Source organism: Cygnus olor, chromosome 1 (assembly GCF_009769625.2).
Source record: "Cygnus olor isolate bCygOlo1 chromosome 1, bCygOlo1.pri.v2, whole genome shotgun sequence".
Classification (NCBI taxonomy): domain Eukaryota; kingdom Metazoa; phylum Chordata; class Aves; order Anseriformes; family Anatidae; genus Cygnus; species Cygnus olor.
In genome coordinates this window covers 67,627,817-67,651,136 of record NC_049169.1, presented here as the reverse complement: position 1 = coordinate 67,651,136, position 23,320 = coordinate 67,627,817, and the positions used below count along the sequence as shown (strand labels likewise).

Genomic DNA, 23,320 nt, shown 5'->3' with positions numbered 1-23,320 from the left:
TCATAGGCCCCTGCACGAGCACACAAAGCTTCAGCAGGGCCAAATCCAGTCGGGTTTTCAGTGTCTTCAAGAAGGGAGCCTCTACAGCCTTCCCAGTGTTTGACTGCCCTCACTCTGAAAGAGTATTTTCTCTATATAGAATTACCACTGTTCCAATTTATATACAAGTTTTCAAATGTTAAGCTTCAATTTTCTTTTAACATTTCTTCTAGCATTACTGGTACTCCTCTGGACAAAAATCCCAAAGAATAGTAAGAACGAGAACCCTCCCAAATGTACCTACATAACATTTCTCCTTTCCACACAGAGCACGTTTTGTAAACCTTTCGGTGTAACATTAAAGGAAGTGACAAGTGGAAGAATGGCAATATTTTCTTTAATGAAGAAAATATGATTTTGACCTGGAGACAATAACTTTTTTTTATCCAGTTTAGAGGACTAAACCCAAGCTTTATACAGATTCATAGCCAACCTCTGAAATTTCTGTGTACAACCAAGTAGTTTCAGGCAGCACATTTAGTTTAGTAGTTTTCAATGCTTTTGATTTTAGAGACTCACTTTTACATTCAAACTTCAAAGAATAAAATGACACAAGGCTTACACGTCAAGAACTTGCCACTCTCTGTACCAAACACTAAAACATTCTTATTACTTTCCCTCTGTATAGTACAAAAAAACAGATTTTAGAAAGGATTACACAATTAACTTGGCTGCTTTTCTGTTCCATGAACCCAAGGCTAAAGAGTAAGATAGGAGTTTTGAGAGGCATTTTATTTAGACAACTGAAAACAGTTAAACATTCAGAAGCAGTGTACAATGAAACAAAAACCCAACCAAATACTTTTAGTACATTAATCCCCCTTCTTTTCAACTAAAGCCAAATCTTTCAAATTTCAAGAAAAAAAGGTAAAAGCCATTATATTTCTTCTCCATAATAAAGAAAACACACTACAATGAGTCTAATTGAAATTGGAGACTGGATCTTGGTTTGCACACTTCTTTCGAAAGACAGTAGGCAGTTATGCTAAAAAGACAGCAAACCTCTAGTACTTGTCTTCTTTTTTTGGATACTCAGTTCTCTTACAGACAACACCTAGCCACTTCCACCGCATTCTCATCAATTACTGCCCATCTTTGCCTTATGTAGAGAGCGCACTCTGGAAGGCTGCTGTTCACTGCTCACTTGATTTAGTCTTGTATGTCCATATGTTGCAAAACAGTTGAGATAATCACGCCTTAACTTCAGGAGTTGAGCTGTACACCGTATCTGAGTTTTCAGAGGCAACTTCTTCTGCAATGAAACAAAGAGGGTATTATTTAATTTCACCTTACCTATATAAACCAAAGAAATACTGCAGCACCTGTTTTAAAGGCCAGTTGGGTTTGTTTTCCCATTTAACCTGATTCAGTTATTCTACCACATCTGTTCAGTCTGCAGGCTGACACAGCTCTAGTCACCAGCCTGACACAGTCATTTTCAGAAAAATGCACTTAAATACCTTCTGAAAGGAGTGAAAAGTGACAGAAGGTACTTGGAGAAAACTAACTTTCCCATCCTATAGAACTCTACCATCTTGACTCATCTTTTAACACATAGCTGAGTGGAACTTGGCAGTTCAGTGCATTACCTATTTCCTCCTCTGCAGTTCCTGGAAGAGTGGTCCTTGCTTTTGCTGCTTCTGCATTCTCCTCTTCTGCAGAGAGGAGAAAAAAAACAGTTAATACCTTCACTTCCTCGACCCACAGAAATCAAAAAAAAAAATCCACTGTAGTGTTGAGGAGAAAGAGCTTGGTAAGCAACTCCATGAATTGTTACTTGCTTGCGGTTTTCTAGAGAATCAAAGCACAATATAAAATAAGCCTATAATATACACTCCCTTCCAGAGATTCTTTTATCCTTCAGTATTTAGAAAAGTACTTCATATCTCTTGTTCTTTAAGATCAAAATATGAGACCATTTGCTTAATTAGACACAAAGGGTCTATATTCATCAAGCTTACAGATTTGAAATTAATTGATTAAATGACAGCTACAAAAGCAAAACCTTAAATCCAACCAACTTGAGGGGCTATGAAGACGCCTCAGATGTACAGATACTGTACAAAATTCGGATGTTGTATACCACTTGTGATATTACTGCTAGGTATTACCTAAGAACTGAGTATGAAACAGCTAAATTTTACCACAAAAACATACACACTTACCAGGAACTACACACTTCCAAAGACCATAGGTTTTCCCTACTGTTGTCTGCCACAGCCTTAGCGTACCATCCTCTGAACCACTGGCATATAACTCTCCATCAGGACTAAATCTCACACAGTGAATTGGACCGAAGTGTCCTTTGTAAGATTCTGGAAGAACATAATTTCAAGTATCAGTCAACAGCAGAAGTTAACTGGTAAAGACTGAACAGAAGAAGAAAACAGAAGTATCGATGGGGGCACTTTCCCAGTATTTTATTCTGATGCAAAACAAAGTTTAGAATAACTGGTATCCCAGTGATTTCTAATTTAGAGAATATTAATGTTATACTAAACACAAGAAAACAGGTGCTTAATTCAAATTCAAGGCAAAAGTACAAAGCAAGCCAGTAGCATAGAGTACACAACCCTGTTCCTTCAACCACTCACTGTGCATACATCTGATTTTATATGAGGATAGGATTAAAAAAGTTAAAAATACACTTAAAAACCTGTATTTGGCCAACACTAAGAAGAACATAAACATATTACATTTTTCACACAACCAAGTATCTGTGACTCATTTGACATAATGAATGCCGTAGTAAGACATTTAAGTTAACATACAGCAGTATGGAATGACTCAACTTTTTTTTCCAATAGGTACAAAGAGCTGTTTAATGAAGGTTTTAATTAGATCTAGAACGATAACATTAGATGTTATGTTAGATATGCTGACAAAAAAAACTCTTAACTGACTACAAACCTTTTCATTGTCTTGCACAGCAAGCTATGCTAAGACCTCGTATAACAGTCTCATCTATTAGCCACCGTCATTAATCTAATACTTACATCAGAACTCATTTTTCTATTATAGTAGGCAAACATACCCAATTCTTCTCCTGTGTTATAGTCGTATTTATAGAGCTTAAAATCTTCACCGCCTGCAACCAAACATTCTTTCTCCGGGTGAAGTGATGCAGAATTGATTGTAGCAGGTGCTTCAAATGATTTAATCTGCTCTAGACTGAGGGAGAATTTTTGTTTTAAAAAAAGGTCCTGAAAGCAAAGAAACTAATTCTACAAATCACAACTGCTTTTAAGAAAAACAGAAGACACCCACACAGTTTCCAAAACAAGTTTTAGTACCTGCAAGTCAAGTCTATCAAGTTAAGAAACAACTAGTTCATAGAAACAACTAGAATAAGTAAAACAGAAGGCTCACAGATTCAGAACTACTTACTGAAATATGCTTAAGAATGTAACATGCTTTCTTAAGACATCACAGAGGTTGTATAAATAACTAGTTCCCTGAAAAGCACACTAAACTGAAGCCTGGATGAAACTCTTATTTAATGACAATTACAGTTAGTTTGAACTATGAAAATGGCACCGAACCTTTGCATCCTAGCATCTCACAGGCAGTTAGGGAACGCTATTTTAAAAAAGGATAGCTGTTTCACACTTCTTCTGACAAGATGGCAAGCAAAGATATCCACTCACACCAGTTCTGCCACTTTCATATTTTGGCCCTGTACTAGTTTGACCCACAATCAAACCCATTACTCAACCTGTGAAAATTCTGTGTTTTGGACTCACGTTTCTGCACTATGAAAAGCAATAGTCTTCCCATAGGTTATCACAAGTATCTGTCCTTCTGGAACATACTCCATGCTGCTCACTGACATTGCAACATTTAGTGCCTTCACTTCAGTCATAGTACTCCAGTCCCAGAGGCTTAACAGGAAACAAAAACACAAGGCAGACTCTCAGATTACTTCAGCAAATCAAACAGCTTTTATCCCCATCCGTGACAAGCTGTGGTTTAAAAACAAAAAAAAAAAAAAAAACAACAAAACACACCTAATAAGAAAGCCTGTGGTTTGATGCCACTGAAAATCCAAAGTGTCTGTGGAATTCTTATCTTTGCTTTGTGTAGCTTTATGTAGGTGGGAATTAAGGCATGGTTGCATTAAAATACTACTACTTTTGAAACTTCATACAACAGTAAATGGTCCACATATCATTCAACCACTCAAGGGTTCTCTTCAGAGACTGAAAACCTTATTATACATCTCCAGAAAAATACAGCTTTCTAGAAGCAAGGACTGAATATTCCATTCTGCCTTTTTAACTCAGAACACAGAGAGGTACTAATAGCAGTTTACCCAAAGAACAGACTCATTTAATGTAATCGAAAATTTTACCTAGGCATGCCAGAGCTATCTAAACAGAAACCAAATTAAATTGTGACATATAAGAAAATTCATAAATTGAGTGACCTCCATATTTCTATTTCTAAAATCCAGAAAAGAAAAAAAAAAAAGACCAGACCAGATGCTTGCCTATCTTGAACACGAGGAAGGCAGGGGACTTATAAAAAAAAAAGATGGAGAGCAGCTTTTTGCTCAGGCAGAAAATGACAGGACAAGAGGGAATGATTTTAAACCAAAAGAGGGGAGATTTAGATTAGAGGTTAGGAGAAAATTCTTCACTCAGAGGGTGGTGAAGCACTGGCACAGACTGCCTGGAGAAGCTGTGGATGCCCCATCCCTGGAGGTGTTCAAGGCCAGGTTGGATGAGGCCCTGAGCAACCTAGTCTAGTGGGTGGTCTAGGGGGGTTGGATGATCTTTGAGGTCCCTTCCAACCCAAACTATTCTATGGCATGAAAACTGAAAAGCACTGGAGCCAATAAGGAGACTACAGTTAGACTGTACCTGTGACTTCAACCCTCCCCTCCTTCTTTCCACAAAGCCAGATTATTTCTCTGTGATAGCTGTAAGAATGATAAGACAACTAGACACTGGTCACATTAACTAGAAAGCTGAAAAAGCAGCGAGGCTTATCTCCCATCTAGACAGCAAAGTTTGAGGAAGGGTCTTTGTCATTTCCTCACCACCGCAGCCAGGTTTGTCTAGGTTTCCATACATCTACCAATCCGGCATAAAGGAAACAAAACATTTAACCATGACCTGGGAGCCATCTTAAAGACACAAAAGCCTTCACAACTTATCAGTAGCTTTCATTCTCTGCTGTGCTATCTATCTGTCTATCAACAGAGCACTGATTCCAAATAGGCTTCCCAGTCTTTTATCCCAGACCCTGGCTAGTTCACACCTTGTGAATCTTTCAAGGCTTGGTTATGGAAGAAAAGGCAGCAATACCTCAGCACATGTGTTCACAAGACCCCATCTATAAACGAGTATTTTCTAGGATTATGAAAGACAAATTCAATCTACTATTCAGCTGTCAAAGACCACCTCTTACTATCAGTGAGGACATGTTCATGGGGTAAATCAGAATTATTTGGATGATTATGTCTCCAACAGCATAAGAGCATTTCATTAGGTATGCAACCTAGGATCAAATAACCTGTGTTACTGATATCCTTTACCAGAAGGCATAATGATCCTGACAGACCTTATGATAATAAACGATCTTCTTCAAAAACTCAAAGTTACTTTTTCTTACCGAACAGTTTTATCGTCAGCTGAAAGAATCTGTTTGTCATCACTGCTCCATAAAGCCTTTTTAATGCCAGAAGTATGCCCGCTGACAACATCAGGTTCTTAAAATAAAATAAAAGTATTTTAAGAACCAGAAATGACACCATGCAGCACTTTAGAAGCTCCAATAATCTACACAGGCTTCTATTTACCAGAAAATGTAAAATTACTTCAAACACCTCTGACTTTATTTACAGGTCTTATTCCAGGAACAGAAAAAACACAAATTGGTTAAGTTTAGACTGATTGTCTAAACTTAAAAAGCTTCCCTAGTTTAACACCAGTGCTGTCTAACTTTTTGTCAATCTTCAGTAGGTCAGTGTTGATATGAATTTAAACACCGCTTTAAACACATGGAGACTTTTTTTTTTTTTACTTTCAGATGACTGAATTTAATTACCTACTCCCAATAAGTCTGTGTTGCACTGAAACATGCTATCCTTGAAGCCCACTATAGATTACCTCTACTTCACTTGTAAAAGGATAAATTTAAAGATAACAGATTATTTTATTATGCCAAGGTGTTAAAAGACACCATGTTTGTAAAACAACCCTCGACTTTGTCTTTTGTGCTTCTATGAATTTCAGAACTTGTGTTTAATTAAAAAAAAGGTTCTGAATGAAGACTTACCTGCTTCTGGCTTGCTCAAATCATAGATGCGCAACAATTTATCTTGTCCACCTGTTAACAGATAATTGCTATCCTGAAATAGAAGTTATATAGTGTCAACTCTATTTTGAACTGAAATACCAGCCTTCATTCATGAGTCTTAAAATAACTGTTCTTTCTCTCAGTGTTTAAAACATTTATTAAATTTAAGCTTTGATCTCACAAACTAGAAGCTGCATGCTGGATTATTTGCCTGTTAAAATACACATGTAAAAAGAAGAAATGTAACTAATACCAAAACATACCCAAGAGCTTACCTCTCTAGTGAGTAAGCCATAGAAGTTTTTCATACCTGTGTAAAATCCACGCTTTTGACTATGTGTTTGTGAGCCAATGTGATCAGTTCGTCTCCTGACACAGCATCCCATACTTTGCTAAATGACAAGAAAAAACATTTACATTTCAGTAGCACCAGGATAAATCAGCTTCGACAGTCAAATTACCCTGTTTTTCCTATCCTACCTAATCTTTCCTGACACTATTGTTACTTTTTTTTTCTAAATAACAAACACTACATTCTGATCAATTACAATACAGTCAGTAAGTATACCTCATATGTTATTACTAAAGCTTTTTTTTTGTACTATACCCCCATTTTCCTTCACCACCTTCTTCAGGTGAATGCAGAGTAACTAGCGTTTTATTATGAACAAACAAATGCAGTTCTCTGCAACTTTTATAGATTGGCCTCTATTAACCAGATTCAACCCATCATATATATTGATATAGACTGCAAACAGTACAAATGAAGAAAAAAAAGAAAGAATTCACTAGTGTTTTTGCAAGTGTTCTTGAAAGAAAAAGTGCTTAACTAGTAAGACACAAAAATCACTCTTTCAACACTTTCTGGCATAACTACAGTGATAAAGTTTAGAATTGAACAGAAATGTTAGCCTAGCAAAACAGTACAGTAATTAAGCATATTTGTCAAGAAGCAATCATAGTTGTTCAGCATGACAGAATTAGCAATAGCTGCTTGCAAGCAGCTAAAATTCTTGGTTTTAATTTAGCTACCCATAAGTAAGCTAATAGTTTAATAAAAAACAACAAATGAATCAGTAACTTACTACAGCTATACGTCACAAAAATGTGCTATTGCCTAAAATCAAAATACAGACTTTAAAAGCAGTTAAGCACTTACGCTGTAAAATCTGCTGCTGCTGTAGCTGCTTTTGTGGCATCCTTGTTCAAAGTAGCACCCCAAACAGCACCTTTATGGCCTAGAAATGTGCCAATCCAGTCTCCTGTGTCACCCTGACGTAGCATAGGCTTACCATCTTCACAAAAACAAAACCATTATTCAGGTAACATGATAAAAAATGAAGCTGTTTTAAGAAAAGGCTCCCTTGCATGAAAGAATGAGATTGCCAATGGACTGGCCTCCCTTACTGGCGGAACACTTACCTTATGAAACTATTCTTTGTGAAATGGTTTAGCTGAAGAACTTAAGTATACAGCTGCACCTCCTGCACGTACCTAAAACTGTATGGATATTGGAATACTATTCCAGATGAGATACCAGTTTTCTTTTAGTTTTGTTTCTACAGTAGAAGGGTGATGGGTAGGACTGCCCAAGCTTTTATCAGGCAGAGCGGTTCCTTTGATTTTGGAACAATACTTTCAGACAAACAGTATGCAAAAAGTAGTATTTTATTTCTAACCAAAGGCATTTAAAATGTATCCAGAAACGTTGCAAAAAATAAAATAGGCTTGTAAAACCTTTCTTGTGATTATTTTTTCCAGGAGGCTATCAAAATATTATTCGCATGTGAATCAATAAAGATGACTATGAAGCATTCCAAGGCGGAGAGGAATGTCCTTTTAAACACATGAATACATCCAGAAGATTAACATCTACACGTAGGAAGTGAAAATGCCTCTCATAAACGAGCAGAAGAGAGTTCTCATGGGAAAGGAGGTGGACATCACTGCTCTGTTTCCAGGAAGGCAGCTGCCTTGGCTGAAAGGGAGCAGACTTTAAAGGCTACAGAATAGGCACACATGCAGTAGAAATATGCAGTTTCAGACCGGTATTTTCGAGTCTTTCCTGTCCTTCCCTCCCCACCCTCCACAACCGAAGGGGGGCTCAGGCACCCCGCAGGCTACGTTTACAGCCGAACCCCCGACAGGCCGCTCGCCTCGCCCCCCTCCTCCCCTTCTCCCCCTCGCAGAGAAGCGGCGGGGCCCGCGAGCAGCGGGGCAGCGGTCCCTCACACCCGAGGGCCGAGCAGCGTGCCCGGGGGACTCCGTCCCTCCCCGGGGGGCTCCGTCCCCGCCGCCCTCGCTCACCCTTGCAGGCGCTGATGAGGAAGTATCCGTAAGGGGTGACGCCGCTGAAGGCCAGGTCCACCACGGGCCGCGTGTGCCCGGAGCACGTCAGCGGGGTCTGCCTCATGGCCATGGTGGCGGGGCCGCAGCGGGCGGCTGAGGAGGAGGAGGAGGAGGAGGAGGAGGAGGAGGAGGAGGAGGAGGAGGCAGCGGGGAGGGTGCAGGCGGCGGGGAAGCCGCAGGGGGGAGGCGGCGGCGGAGCGCGGGTCCCCTCGGGCCGGCCACGGAACGGCACCGCGGTGCTCCTGCTGCTGGCGGCGGCGGCGGCGGCGAGGGAAATGACGCCGCGGAAGCTCGGTGGGGCCGGAAATGGCGGCGGGGGCCGCTAGGGGGAGCGGTTGACCTGGCGGCTGGCGACGCGCGCGGTGGGGCTGTTGGAAGGGGTGGTCTTCGCTCGTCCCCGGTGTGGGAGGAGGAGGCCCACGGGCGTCCGCGGGCATGCTGTGGGGTGGTTGGGGGCTGCTGAAACCGGGGGTACCGCGAGGTGGTGTGTCCCCACACGTCCCCGCAGCCACTTTCCAGGCGGTTCTCGGTGTCCCCAGGGGTGCTGCGCAGCTCCTGGTAGGCTCCAAAACCAACAGCGAACCAGTCTTGCCAAAAGCAGGTACAAACCAAAGTTTGGGGTGACTGCACTCACCCACTGTTGCTTTGTGAAGCACAGGCACCGTTTTCCCGTGTCTGACCACCTGGTGTTCCCGTTTGTCACCCAGACTGCTTACAGCCACAGGCTACCACATCAACCTTTTCCAGATTTCAGAGATATTCAGTTGTTTTCTTCTTAGTGATATCACCATCTCGCTGTGCTTTGATGCAGGCCTGTAGCTGAATCTAGCCAATCTCGAGCTACAGCTTATAGTTCTGGGGCATTCCAACGCATCTCTGAAAGATTTTAAAGTAGCATTTAAAGTCATATTTAAATGGAATTCCCCAAATTTGTTTCTCTTGATAAGACTCATTGTGACCAAAGAAGTTTCTGTATTTTATCCCATCCTTAGGAATACCTTTGGAGATTAAATATTTTTGACTAAAGTCACTAAAACTTCAGAACTTCCATACAATTTTATTATACAGCGACGTTTCCAAAATGTCGAGGTATATTAGCATGCTAAACTTCACATGTATGTTCTCTATCTGTCCTACTCCTTGCCATGTCTTTTTTCTTAACTGGACTGCTCTGGTCCTCGGTAGGGCCATTTCTCACCAGAAGGTACATTTATGGGAATGGGTCAGAGGCTAGGGGAAAAGACAGTAGGTGGAGATCCCTTATCTAAGCTTATATTTTAAACAGAACTAAACAAAAGATTTGTTACTTTAACATTTTTCAAAGGCTAATGTAAATGTAAAATTCCACCACCTAGTTAGCAAAGCTGCTTGTGTTTGTGTTCTAAAACACTGTTCTGGTAGCTGATGATATAAAGTTTTTGAGTGGAAAAATAAAAAAGCTAAGGGTCGGTAAAAAGACAAGCTTAACATTAAATTTAAGTTACCTACTTAAAATTCAGTATTAAGGATGTTGAGCTGTGTTTAGGAAAGTTTAGTTTTAGTGATTTCATAGCTTTGATTGATTTCGTCTTCTACAAAATTGGAGTGCAATTTTCTGCCTTCACAAAGCAACAATATGACATCTTCTTAGGGAGCTGTAAAAATTTATAACAAGCAGACGAAGGCAAAAATATTTCCAATTTGCTGAAAAGTAGATGTAAGTCAGAAAAGGAGAAAAACATGGAGATATGAAACTTGTAAAATCTACTAGGCCTAGCAAAACTGTACATGCATTCCTGAAAACACTAAATTGGTTAGTATTATGAAGGAAGTTCTTCATACACTTCAGGAACATAAACAATCTAGTAAGAAATATGAGGGGTGTCCCTAAGCCAGAACCCTAAAAGGCGACGTTGACATCTAACATGGGGTCACAGCAGACTCTTTGCTGCTGTATTTCATCCCAAGGAAATTTATTTTACTGGGTGGAAACCTGTGTATTGATTGAGTGTTATCAGCTAGTGCCCAGTTTTATAAAAGTTATAAATCTGCTGGGAAATGGGCTTAGTACATGCATGTAGTGGTCCTGTGTCTGGTTCCAGTGTTAGGTATATGCCTGATGATTCATAGTGAGAGCTGGACGCTTCCCCCTTGGCCCCAGCCACCATACCTCTGGCCTTGTTTCCCACCCACCAGCTCCCCTGGGCTGAACCAGAACACAGCAGCCTAAAACTGATTTTTACCTTATGCTCTGAGGATATTTCGATCCCTATGTACAGTAAATGTACAGCCACATGGCTGGACAGGAGCAATACTCTACGTATATCAACTGTAGAAATTTCATTCTCTCTTATCCTTTAGAGTTAAGATTTCACAGTAATATAGAAGCATATCACTTCTTAAGTTGTAATTCTGCAAAGCATGGGCACTTTGGGGAAACATGATTAAGGACATAAGGAAGTAAAGCTGAAAATAAAATCATCTACATATTTTCTTAAGTCAAATCTTTAATACCAAGCTAGAAGATAGTCATTGAAAGCCTCGGAAGCTTGTCCGAGGCCTAACTCAGGGTGTATCTTGCATGATTCAGCAAACTAATTTGTTTAGCAGCAGTCTCAGACTTTTTGCCTCCTATATTCCATATTCTGCATCTCTAGCCCAACTCCAATGAGAAATTGCTAACACAGCATTTCTTAAACTGAGGAGGGGAAATAATACCATAGAGCGTTTGGGGTTGAGGAAGGAGAAGCACTTTGCCATGGAGCCACTGCACATTGACTGAGAAGTGTGTTCAGGAGGAAGCATTTCAAACAGAAACAAGCAATGATGGGAAGGGGAAGGGCCAAATATACGCAGAGCAGGAGCAAAAGGAGCTGCTGAACTGATACGGCACTGTCAGGGGCTCTTGCTGAGGAGTAGAGAGAGTCGTAATGCAGTATCTTCTGTCAGGTGTGCTTCCTCTGCTTGTGTTCAGAGCTGTTGTCTTCCTTCCTTCACTGGAGCCTGACAGCCTTTGGCTCTAGCTGCACCTCTGGCATTACCCCTGCTCCTTTGTAATATCCTCATTTAAATATGTTTATTCCCCACACTTTGAGAATCTTTGATTTAGAAACACACTAATTCTGTGCACTCAGGCTAGGCTTCTTTTAACACAGAGATTGTTAGAGAAGCTGGAAACTGTAAAACAGGCTCTCAGGTTTTCAAGAGAAAGTGTGGGAAACAGCAGGAAAGGTGGAAAAAGCAGCCATTTACAAGTTTATCCTAGCAAGTTGGAAATAAAAGTAGGCTTTTTTGTGTTTTTTTTTTGTTTTGTTTTGTTTTGTTTTGTTTTGTTTTAGCCAAGGTGATTATATGTCAGACTTCAGTAAAGTAAGCAAGAAATTTCATTAAAAACTTTTTATTCAAAGTTTGTTATTTATCCATTTCGTATCCAAATAAGTGTCTTATATAGTGTTAAATATTCGTCAACCCCAACTTGTCAGGAAGTAATCAGGGCCTTGTAATCATACAGAGAAATTTGCGCCATTACTGCGCAGAGTAACAAGTATGCCAATCACAGGTTACAAAGCACCTGGGCGAGACTCTTTTACTTACCATTTCTAATTCAGAGTATCTGCTTGATTAAACAACATCTTTACACAGCCGGGGATTGAATGTTCTCAGAAATTGTTGCTGAACATGAATAAAGCTATCCTATTGAAAGGTCATGATTCTAGTGCTGTGATTAAAGTAAATCAAGCAGAGATTGAATTAAGTAGAGGGTGTTTAGTATACGTATTTACATTTCCAAAGATTCCTTTCTTCTTGTGTTAGATTACATTGTTGGAAATACCTCCTCATGCCACTAAGTGGAGCTCCTTGCATATCTATTAGCATGTTAACTCTAGCTGATAGCTTCTACTCTGAGGTGACTTTATGATGGTTACTTCAGCTTGCTTGCACATCAGCTTTGTGGACGTAGCGCTACAGAATTTACTAGATGCTTCTCTGAAATGAATTGGCTCAACAGATGAATGGAAATCTACTGATGCCAGAAGAGACAGCAACAGCGCAGCCCCTTTGTGAGGAAACTTTGAGTTATACTAACGACTTGCAGATTTGAAACATGCAGTGTAATGTGTATGCATGTTGATGCTCTGTACCTCTGTTAAGTATTCCTTTGGAGAAATGTACCCTACTAATTTGTACAGCTAATTTAGGAGAAAAAAAAAAAAAAAGAAAAAGAAAAAAAAATCATAGCTGTTTGCTGAAGGATGATGCGTTGCAGATGCTGTGAGATAGGCAGATATGTGAGAGCAGTTGCAGAGCATGTGGCTGTGTTTTCACCGGGGGACTAATTACAAGCAAGAGACAGCTTTGAGCAGTCAGTTATCACTAAGTAACTGGATGAAAAATGTAATCATATTTCACAAATAATAGAAAAGTGTGCATCAAGTCAAAGAGTACTTTCTAGATCAGCCTTTCACAGCAGGTGACTGTACTATTTGTCATTTTGTGGAACATATTTTAACATAGATCTTGAAAATATGAGGGCTGGAGCACACAAACCCTTTTTTGGATGTGCATGGCAGTATGGTTTGAGTGTGTGAACAGAGGCAAAGGGGATTAGACAGGGAAATGAGCTGTAGAGAAATTTGGAAGAGTGTGAAGAGGAATTTGAGGGAACAGCAAGAAAGAGATGATAAGTGTTTTAGTGGGAGAAATGTAGCACACTGAAGTTGGATGAAAGGGGAGATAAGAGACATAGCTCAGTGTCCAATTGCCTCATAGTGGGATTTGTACCTTTTTTCCTTCTGTCTCTTACAGGTGAGGTTAAACGTAAGATCATTTCTTTAATCACCACCTGAGCATTAGAAAATCAAAAGGATTTACTCTTCTGAGAAGAATTTTGCTCCTAACCTTTTCTGCATGCAAGTTAAACCCTAGGGAGCCTTTCCATCTGACAGGGATCAGGGACATTCAGAGCATGCACCAACAACAGAGTGATGAAGCCAATCAGGAATATTAAAAATGGTTTTATCTTTCATGTAATAGCTTCTCTGATCCTCAGTCTTCGGGTCTTCTGTCTTTTGAAAGGAGAAAGATGACAGTACTGGGCAGATAGACAGGATAGCAATAAGAAAAAGAAACTACAAAGTTTAAATAGCCAGTGTTTTCACTGAAAAGCTGATCCACTGCAAAACCAAAGGGGCAACAGTTGAAGTAATTATTAATACAAAAACAAATCCAAGGAAAACAAATGCTTCCCCAAATTCAGTACTAGCCAAATGTTCCCAAAATACAGAGTTGCTAAAGTTAATCCTCAGAGAAGAAAGTAATGTAAAGTAATTATACACATATTTTGGGTTTAGTCTGGAAGACGTGGAGTAAAGATGTAGCTGAAGAAACCTGGAAAAGATCAACATAAGAAACTCACCTAAAGCAGAAAATATAGTGTGCATGTGTTCCAAAGTCCTGCACTGGGATTGACTGTGTTCAGTCAATTCATTTAGCAGTACAGAATTTTACAGTAAACCAGTGCATATGGTGTGCATTTATAGATGGATAAGGATCAATGAGCAGCCTTATAGCAGCTCACACAAGGCTCGGTGCAAAGAAAGGGGACAGATTATCTTGCAGTGTTAATAAGGCAGATGGGAAGGAGAAATGGAGAGGAAGAGAAATATATACATCTGTTCCCATGCTCAGAGTTAGTGTAACCAAGATAAAGTGAAACAGCTAAGGTAGGGGTGTCAGGGTTATAGGTTATGGCTGAAGTAAGCCATTTCTATTTCCTTTCTCAGCCACCAGCTTTGCTTTCTGGACAGTTCAAAGCATGACTGAATTTTAAAGGAGGAAAAATAGTTAGGAATAACATAATATTCTTTTCCTACCTCTTTTCAAGTCTCATATTGGAACTGCTTGATAATTCAGGCTACCTAAATAAATATTTACTTCTGGAAAAACAAAACAAAACAAAACAAAAAAAACTACCAGCAACAACAACAACAAAAAACTCATGTATTTCAATTCACAATGAAAGCGTATTGGATTATAAAGGCTATTCTAACAGAGAATTAAAATTGTCTGGCAGTTCACTTACTTTTCAGGAAACAGTTTAGCAAAATTCATATTTTCTAAGTATCATCACATCTGTAATACCTCTCTGTGAGCTTACCATACTAAAAGAAGCAGTAATACATTTTTTTTCAGGAATGAGCTTTAGTTAATTTATAATTGTAAGCTGCTTTGATGTTTTCACTTGGAAGGCATTCTTCACAGTAGAAGATATTTATAGTTTTTTTTCTAAGAAAATAAAGCAATTTAAACATCAACCTGTAAAAATCAGTAATAGCAGACAGCCTTAGTCCTACACTCCTGGGAGTAGGAGTGTCCAGAGAGGTGGTGGAATCTCCAGTTTTGGAGAAACTAGAGATTTTTTGAGAAACTCAAAATTTGACTGAACAAGTTCCTGAGCAACCTGATCTATGCTGTCCCCGCTTTGAGTAGAAGGTTGGACAAGGTTACCCCTGGAGTTTCTCTTCAGCCTATGTGATTTTATTTCATTTCCTATTTCCTTTGAATGATGATTTTTTATTCCTTCGCTAGATGTATTTGCTCTCAGCCTTTGAAGTTGAGTTAGAGCAGCTTTCAAAGTTGTCTTCATGTTTAAGGCAAAACACTGTGTCTGAAAGGGCTGGCAGGTGTCACCTATACATACTTTATATTCAAGCATTGACCTGATTTCTCAGAAGCACATCCTGCTCCACTGCTAAATTTTACAAGTCCTTCACCTTCATGCACAAGATGTCATCTAACTTATGCTTTCTATGCATTAGTGAATCTATATATCAGACACACAGTGCTGACTGATGCAGGATGGCTATTACTCACTATCAAATTGGATCATTCAACAGAGTCATACACCTGCTTCCTTTAGTCACACAACTAGACATGGCAGGGAGTAGATCAGTGACACTCTTTAAGTGACCTCCTTACATTACAATAATGCCAAGCTGGTGCAATGAATGCTTCCAGCAATGTCAAGAACTAGAGCAAACATAAAGAACACAGTGAAATTTATTTTGATGATTCCTGGTAACTGTCAAGACCTTGACAGGGCAGAAGGTACAGAATTAAATTTATGTTTGCTTGTAGTGTATGTATTTATTCTTTTTTTTTTTTTTTTTTCAGAGATGCAAGCTTTGCTGAATCCAACAGTTAGAAAAGAAAGAAGCTAAACATCAGGCAGGCTTTATTGATAACCTTTTGCTAATCACTTTTTGAACAATCACAGATTTTCTTTAGATTCCATTTGTTAGCACTCACAGTCTGGTTGTTATACCATTAATATTAGTGGTACAGGACAAAGAAGCAAAATTCTGTAACCTCTGATAAATAAAGCTTAGTTTGTAACTTGACTGTAAGCCTCTTCGCCAGGCAACATGACATTTTCTTATTTATCAGAACAAGTTGTGCACAGCAGAGAACTAGAACACAGCAATGTTTTTTTGCTACTCCTTGTACAATAAATTAATTTTGAAAAAAAAAAAAAAAGAACAGTTTTGTTTGTTTGCTTGTTTTAGAGTAAAGTACTATGTATTGGTCTCTCTTTCCTTTTAGGATACACCAGAAAAATGGGTGAAATTGAAGATGGATGATAGTAAGAAAAGGATAAGAGAGAGTACTCATATGTCACATATACTCATGTTATTTAGAATACTTACTAGATAAAATTTCTTTGCACAACAAATTCATACATTTATCTCTGCCCTAAGGGCATAAAAGAAAAACAAATTTTAAACAATTATTGTTGCTGTTCTGAGATTTAAAAACATGTCCCATTTCAAAACAGTTTAAAGCTACATTTGTCTCTGGACTGAATCCACCAATGTCATCAGTATTAGATCATGGATTCATTTGGCTCATGGTATTATGCTTGGAGTAACTACAGTTGTGGAGTTTTGTTTTCTTGCCAGGATCAAACTTTGAAAGAAATTAATAGCATTGATGGTGGAAGAAAATGGCAGTGCTTTTACAACTTTGAGACATGCCAGGGAGATTTGCAAAGGTTTCAGTTTTACTGAGATTTGGGGGAACAAATATTATTGTCTTGAGGTGTATAACATATAACTCCAAGGAACTGAAAATATGTAACAGTGGAGTGAGTCAAAAGGAAAGGAGGTACCATGACAGTTCTTGAATAGAACTTTACCTCTGAGGCTTATGCAAGTAATTGGAAAATCATTAGTGCAGTGAAGATATTTGCCAGTTGTCCTTCTGTGCGAATTTCAGGTTTAGTGTTGCATGTCATATAACCATGCAATGCAAAATAAAGACTAGGACTCCAAAGAGTCTAATTATTATTTCTTTCTTTTTGTTTCTTGATGGTGACACAGGAACGGCTTGATGAGTTGAAGGGAGGCGTTAGTTATCTCACAGACATGTCCAAGCTAGTCTGTACTAGGCATGGATCATCTGCAATCACTCCAGGATGCTAAAAACAAGAATCTTAATTATATGTGGATGCCTATGTGACACAGGTTTCATATAACATTTAATCTGGATGAAATAGTTTTATATGGAAGAGAAGCTTAGATTTAGGCTAGAAGTGGCTGGCTGTCACACTGGATAAAAATGGAGAGAAAAATAAATCTTTAGAAACCCATGCATACTGATTCCAGGTAAAACCATCATCTTTGCTTATACAGTCAGAAGCCCACCAGCTAACTGAGCGTGAACCAGGAGGAAATCATAAGTTACCAAGACATTTAGATACCTTCAGAGCCATCAATGGCCTTTGAAGAAACCTCAAAGTCTAACTCCAAGGCAATAAGTATAGGATCGTGGACTCTATGGAAACTGAGTACTTGGTTCTGAACAAGGCATGCCATAGAAGTTCATTGTAGGAGTATCTAAGCAAACAGAAGTATCCAGTTATGTATCAGCAGTTACAGTAATATTCTCTAGTTCTACTTGTCATTTTTCCCCTGCTTTTATGTCTAAATCCTTGACTTCATTTTTTTTTTGTTATTATTATTATTATTATTATTTTTATTTTTGGTAAGGCTATGCTTGAGTTTACAGACTTGGGTTGCTCCATCTTTGAAGGGAGAGTGAAATCAGAGAGAAGTATATTCAGGCATCTTACAGAGCCATTCCCTGGGATAGATGGGGCAGTAGATGAGTGGGGTTTACTAGAGTATAGAGCAGCAGTGAGGGAATATCATCAAATACAAGCTTCTGGAAAGCTTCTCATTTTCCTTCTGATAGACTTCTCATTTGTCACTTGCCAAGAAGAAATATCTTAGAAGGAGCTTGTCATTTTATGTAGATGAAATGGAACCAGTAACAACACTCTATAGTTCCTGCAACTCCCTTGCATGTTCTGACCACCCAAGGGGTGATAGCTACAAACATATTACAGACAAAACCCCTGATCACACCAGCAGATCTGAGGGCTTCAGCTAGTATCTTTACATGAATAATAAAAGAACACTAAAAGTAGTTCATATGAATATAGTAATATAACCTGTAACATGCATCTAGTATCTTACCTATTCAAGGTGCGGAACAAATAACCACATGTGAATTAAGACATGGGAACAGAATTTAGAGATTAACAACTGGTAACCCACAGGAATAATATGAGTAATTTAATTTATCTTACCCTAACATCTCAGTGTATCAGCCAATCAAAAATATTTTTCCATTAAAAATCTGCCCTGCACCTGGAAATGTGCTGTTACTACAGTTGGCAAGAACTACAGAGATTTTCATCTGTGGATCATTAATCAAGTCTGTGACAACTTGAAAGACCAAAAGCTGCTATCACTTAGTTTGTCATCTTAAAAAAAGAATGGAAAAAAAAAAAAAAGCTGTCAGAACGCTCTGTGGTGTGACAGCATCACTCAAGAGGCCAGGGACCAATTAATCCTATTATCTGAACAACTTTTCTTCTCCTTGTGAGAATTAAAGTACATTGGTGGTAGGGTAGTAAGACATGGAAAAGTAGTAAATTATGCATTAATACATTCATTTCATTCTACTGAAAAACAGATTTCTTCCACATATTCCATTAAACAACTGTCAGTTCACCATCCTATCTGTCAGATCGCCAGCACTTATAGGCACTGCTGACTGTAGATGAGTGTGAATTGGCTGTCTGGAAGCAGAATATTTTGTTTGTTTTGATAACTGATATAACCCTTAACCTCCTGAAGGCCTTCAAGCTTCTGCCTTGTGTCTTATATCCAGGTTTTGACACCTGCCTCTGCTTTCTCTGTTACCTGTCTCTTCTGCCTCTTATAAGTTCATCCACTGAAGCCACAGCTGATTTGATGAACATTGTTTTCCTTATTGTTTTACAAATATTTTGCTAACTAAATTTATTTATTCTCTTCACCTGGTTTTGACCACTGAACTTGAAGACAATGAAGAAGAATCCAGATAGAAACTGCTTTTGTGGCTTCATATGCAAGTGATCATGAGTCGCTTGGTCTTAGGTGTGCCAGCTGCTTGTTCAAATCTATTTGAGAAACCCAGAATTGAAGTACTTGAAGGGATATGAGTGTGAGGGAAAACATAGTTACTGGATGTTTATTCAGATCTGTAATGTGAATAAGGAGATAAAAACAAACATACCACTTTCATACGCTCTTGATCTGACTACAAGTAGTATGGAAAACAGTGAGAGAAAGCATGTAAGTATCAAGAATAAAATTAATTAATGTATTAATTCTTTTTGGTGAGAATCTTTATACTTCTGGAACAAAAAACAATGCTGTACTTTTATCTCAACAGATATTACTGAAAATAGCTTGAATTCCACCTTCAGTGGAAGTGGAAACTTGGCATTAAGTTCGTAGTTACAAAAGTTTTTACAACTATGTCCCTACTTGTATAATTCCCTAAACCAAAACCCGAACTGCCATCCCTAGACTTTCAAGTCTATATAAGGATTGTTTTCATAAAACAAGCTAATATGAGTCTAAAATTACTTTTAAAATATTTTCCAGGAAACTAGTTTTAGCTTTTTTAAACCATCTTCAGAAACTTTAGATAAAATATTTTTGCTTAGATATCTGGGTTCATTGAACTCTCACGAAGTCTTAACATATGCCCGAGCCAAAAAAACATGGAACAACAGTTCACAGAAACTCCTGAGAAACAGATCCGCTGACTCTGGTGGAGAACAAATGTTTTTAAATTCATTTCAGTTTCTTTTATGAATATAATCCAAGCAGTACCAACTAGCTCATTCCATGAGCATATTTTCTGCTTCTCCCAGGACAAAATGATAACATAGGAGTCAAAGACTTGCAGCATCACAGTATCATGGCCTATAATTCTTCACTGTAGCAACAGATCTGCAGGAGAGCAAATGTTTGCTTTATAGTATGGAAAAGGCTGTTGGAAAATAACAGAAATCCCCATATTTTTCTTTATCCACAGTATTCTAGAGAACCCCGTAATGCCCTGTCTCTAATGTAAATGTACAGTACTTCATTTAACATACTTCCTTTATTTATTTTGTCTTAGTAATCAGCTGCAGCCTTTCAGAGGATAATAAAATTAGTTTTTATTCCCACACATGTACAATGCTATTTATTATGACCAATTTACTTTTTTTTTTTTTTTTAGAGAAGCTAAAAAAGGAGAAATACACAAGAGCACCCTTGTTCGAATAAATACTAGCCTGTCTGTATGGAATAACAATTACATGTTGAAGCTAGAGCAGATGTATGGGTGTGAATCACATAAGGGTAGGTTGGGGAATTATAATCAGCCAAACAGACCCAGGAATCAATCAGCAATGGGATTTTTTCTATGGTCAAACAGCAGATTTTTCTAACAGTATTATGAGGCAAGACAAGGAAAGTGATTTTCAACCCATATTTTGCTGAAAGTCAATGTGGAAGTTCCCCAGGTGTAGGACATGCTTTTGTGGTACATAAATGCAAAATGAAATGAGAGGTGAGGCTAGCATTGGCAGCCACCATTAAGACTGCTGAAGAAAAGTTTGCAGACCTCTTATTCAATACTCTGCAAGAACAACTCTATAGCTAAAACTACAGGTGTGGATGTGTATCCTCCTTTAAAGGGTAAGGTCGGCTTCTATATTGCAAATTAGCTCATCATGCAATCTAATGGTATGTTGTTATTCCCATTTGTGATATTCCGTTGGTACTTTCCTACACAAAATAGTCTCAAAGCACTGTTTAAAACAAATATCATATTTACCTACTTCATCATTTCTGCATTATCATTCAGAAATGTTAATTCAATGAATTCATTCAATGGCTTTCCCGGTAGTGTGTTTCTTAGCCATTTTTTCCATTGCTTGTAAAACAGTTTTGCCTGAGCCATCAACATATGCACACTCCCAAAGGGAGTTAAACATAAAAAGTTATGCTGCAAATTTTGTCTAACGTCAAGTCCTTTGCTTTCTCCTATTTGTCTTGTATTTCACATGTTGCCGTATATCTTAATTAGATTATTGGAAATGAACAAAGGCATGTGTAAGCTAGGGGTTCAAAAGCATCCTCCAAAAATCCATCAGAAAAATCTTCCATCAGCTTCAAGAAATAAACAATTGTGCTTATTAAGCTCATTCTTTGCTGTCAACCACAGCCTAGGAGGACTGAGTAGAATGTGCAATTAGTAGTGATTACACGACATTACTTGTGACTTCAAACTGTTACTATGGAACTCGATTGGGTGGCATTTATTTAGTGATTTTTTGTTCACTTCTCCAATATGTCTGCTAAGTAAGAAAAATAATTCTAGCTACGTGCTCTGTGGGCAGTCTCAGCTGACAATTCAAGACATAAAGGCAGAGGAACAGAACCAAGGACATTGCTAGGGGACTGCAGGGGATGTTGTGTCTTGCAGCTGTTGCTTCTGCTGCTCTTCTACCCACTCCATGTGGAGAGAAGGCAGTGATGCTTGTTGTCTCATCACAAACGCATTCATCTACCAAAAGGAAGAGGAGATTTTATATTATATTATATTATATTATATTATATTATATTATATTATATTATATTATTATTATATATATTATATATAATATATATAGTATATGTGTTATATATATAATATTTATATTTTATATATATATAATATATTATATTATATTATATATTCAGTTCATAATTGAAGAAGATTTCTCCACTATTATCCCCTCTACAGAAACTCCATGTGCATTAACTGCTTCCCAAAAAGCATGCAGCAAGTCCTGGCAGTTAAATGTTTCCTAGCCCATGACTTAAAATAATCCAACATAATTTGGAAAACGTATGATATTCCAGATTTTTAAACAATTTACAAAAGAAATACAAGTGTTTTCCAATAAGTATGGGAATGGTTATGTAACTTAAACCCAGTGATCAAAAAAATCAAGCCTTTCAATTTCTAATGATAGCTAACATGAGACCAGACTTGTTTCCAGTCACGCCAGTGAGGGTTTGTACAGTGATTTTAGAGAAAGTAAATTGAGCACTTCATTCTTTTTCCACAGTCTTTATTAAGTGGACTTAAACACTGTGTAAGACTTAGTAAGTTGAAGAAAAGATGGTGCATTAAAAAGCAGAAAACAAACCTACTGGTTTATCATTCTGCTTTAAAGACATAAGAAGATGCCTGAGACGTTTTTTTTCTGTTGCAGTAAGACACCATCAGAGTATATACCATCTCATCTACAGAACTTTTAGTGCAGAAATTAGAGATCTTTTCTTCCAGAAGTCTGAGAAAGTCATCTTGTGAATGTATATGTGTGGAAATAGTTACAAAGCAACACACCAGGGAGAGGAGGCATGGTCGTTGAATCCATAGTTGGTGCAAGGACCATAAGACAACTGAAGATGTCATAACAGGTTTATACAACCAGGGCATGCATTTTCAATTTCTATCTAGGTTTTCTCCTTCAATTCTTAGAAGAGACGGAAGACACACAGTGTCTCTATTGCATTTATTATTATTATTTTTATTTTCAAATCTAGGTTACTTAGTGCCACTTCTTTAAGTAAATCTCCTTGTGTTTTATCCTGTTGTGCTAACTGTGTAATCCAACCACAGCAGTGACATCTGGGATGGCAGTCTATCCTATTTTAACAGACAACAGCAGCCAAGTAGGAGTGTCACTCCTGGGTGACAGGGGATTCCCACTTCTGTGAATTGATTTTAGACACACATTAGCCTCTCACGAGATTTGGGCTGAAAAACCTGGCTACTTGCAAAACTAGCCAGGCACGTCTTCTGATGTCTGATGAAGCATTGGTTTATCAATGGAAATTATGAGTTTTCCTTAGAGAAATAAGATCACCACGGATTTTGTGGAAGTAGTAGGATACTCAGGATAACAATGGGTATTGGAAGCCTCCCCATTTATCACACACTTTTTATCCTCATATTTTTAGACAAAAATAATTGTCAAGAAGTAGTAAGGCCTAGAAACATCCCTATTCCTAGACTAACTGGGTATCAGTACAATACAGAGAAGCTAACAAAGAAAGGGCAAGGCTTTCTTGTGGTACTAGATAGGAACTGTACATGAATATTCCATCTTTTGACAGTATTTTGATGGTGTATCTGACCATCAGATGCAGAAAACCTGTTTTCATTACAAAGTAAAACAGGAACAATGTACGATTTAGCCATTCACTACTAT

The 23,320-nt window shown here is 38.3% G+C and overlaps 1 protein-coding gene across 1 annotated transcript; it reads right to left on the bottom strand.

Annotated features, from left to right (window-relative positions):
* Positions 1-359: 359 nt before the first annotated feature.
* LOC121073136 (serine/threonine kinase receptor associated protein) lies at positions 360-8,968 on the bottom strand. The gene is made up of 10 exons (XM_040563801.1): positions 8,650-8,968; positions 7,502-7,637; positions 6,653-6,734; positions 6,322-6,394; positions 5,656-5,752; positions 3,783-3,920; positions 3,074-3,210; positions 2,205-2,354; positions 1,629-1,694; positions 360-1,291 (listed from the first exon to the last, which is right to left on the bottom strand). Exons 1-10 carry the CDS (start codon positions 8,759-8,761, stop codon positions 1,230-1,232), a joined length of 1,053 nt encoding a protein of 350 aa, XP_040419735.1. The 5' UTR covers positions 8,762-8,968; the 3' UTR covers positions 360-1,229.
* Between the last annotated feature and the right edge of the window lie 14,352 nt (positions 8,969-23,320).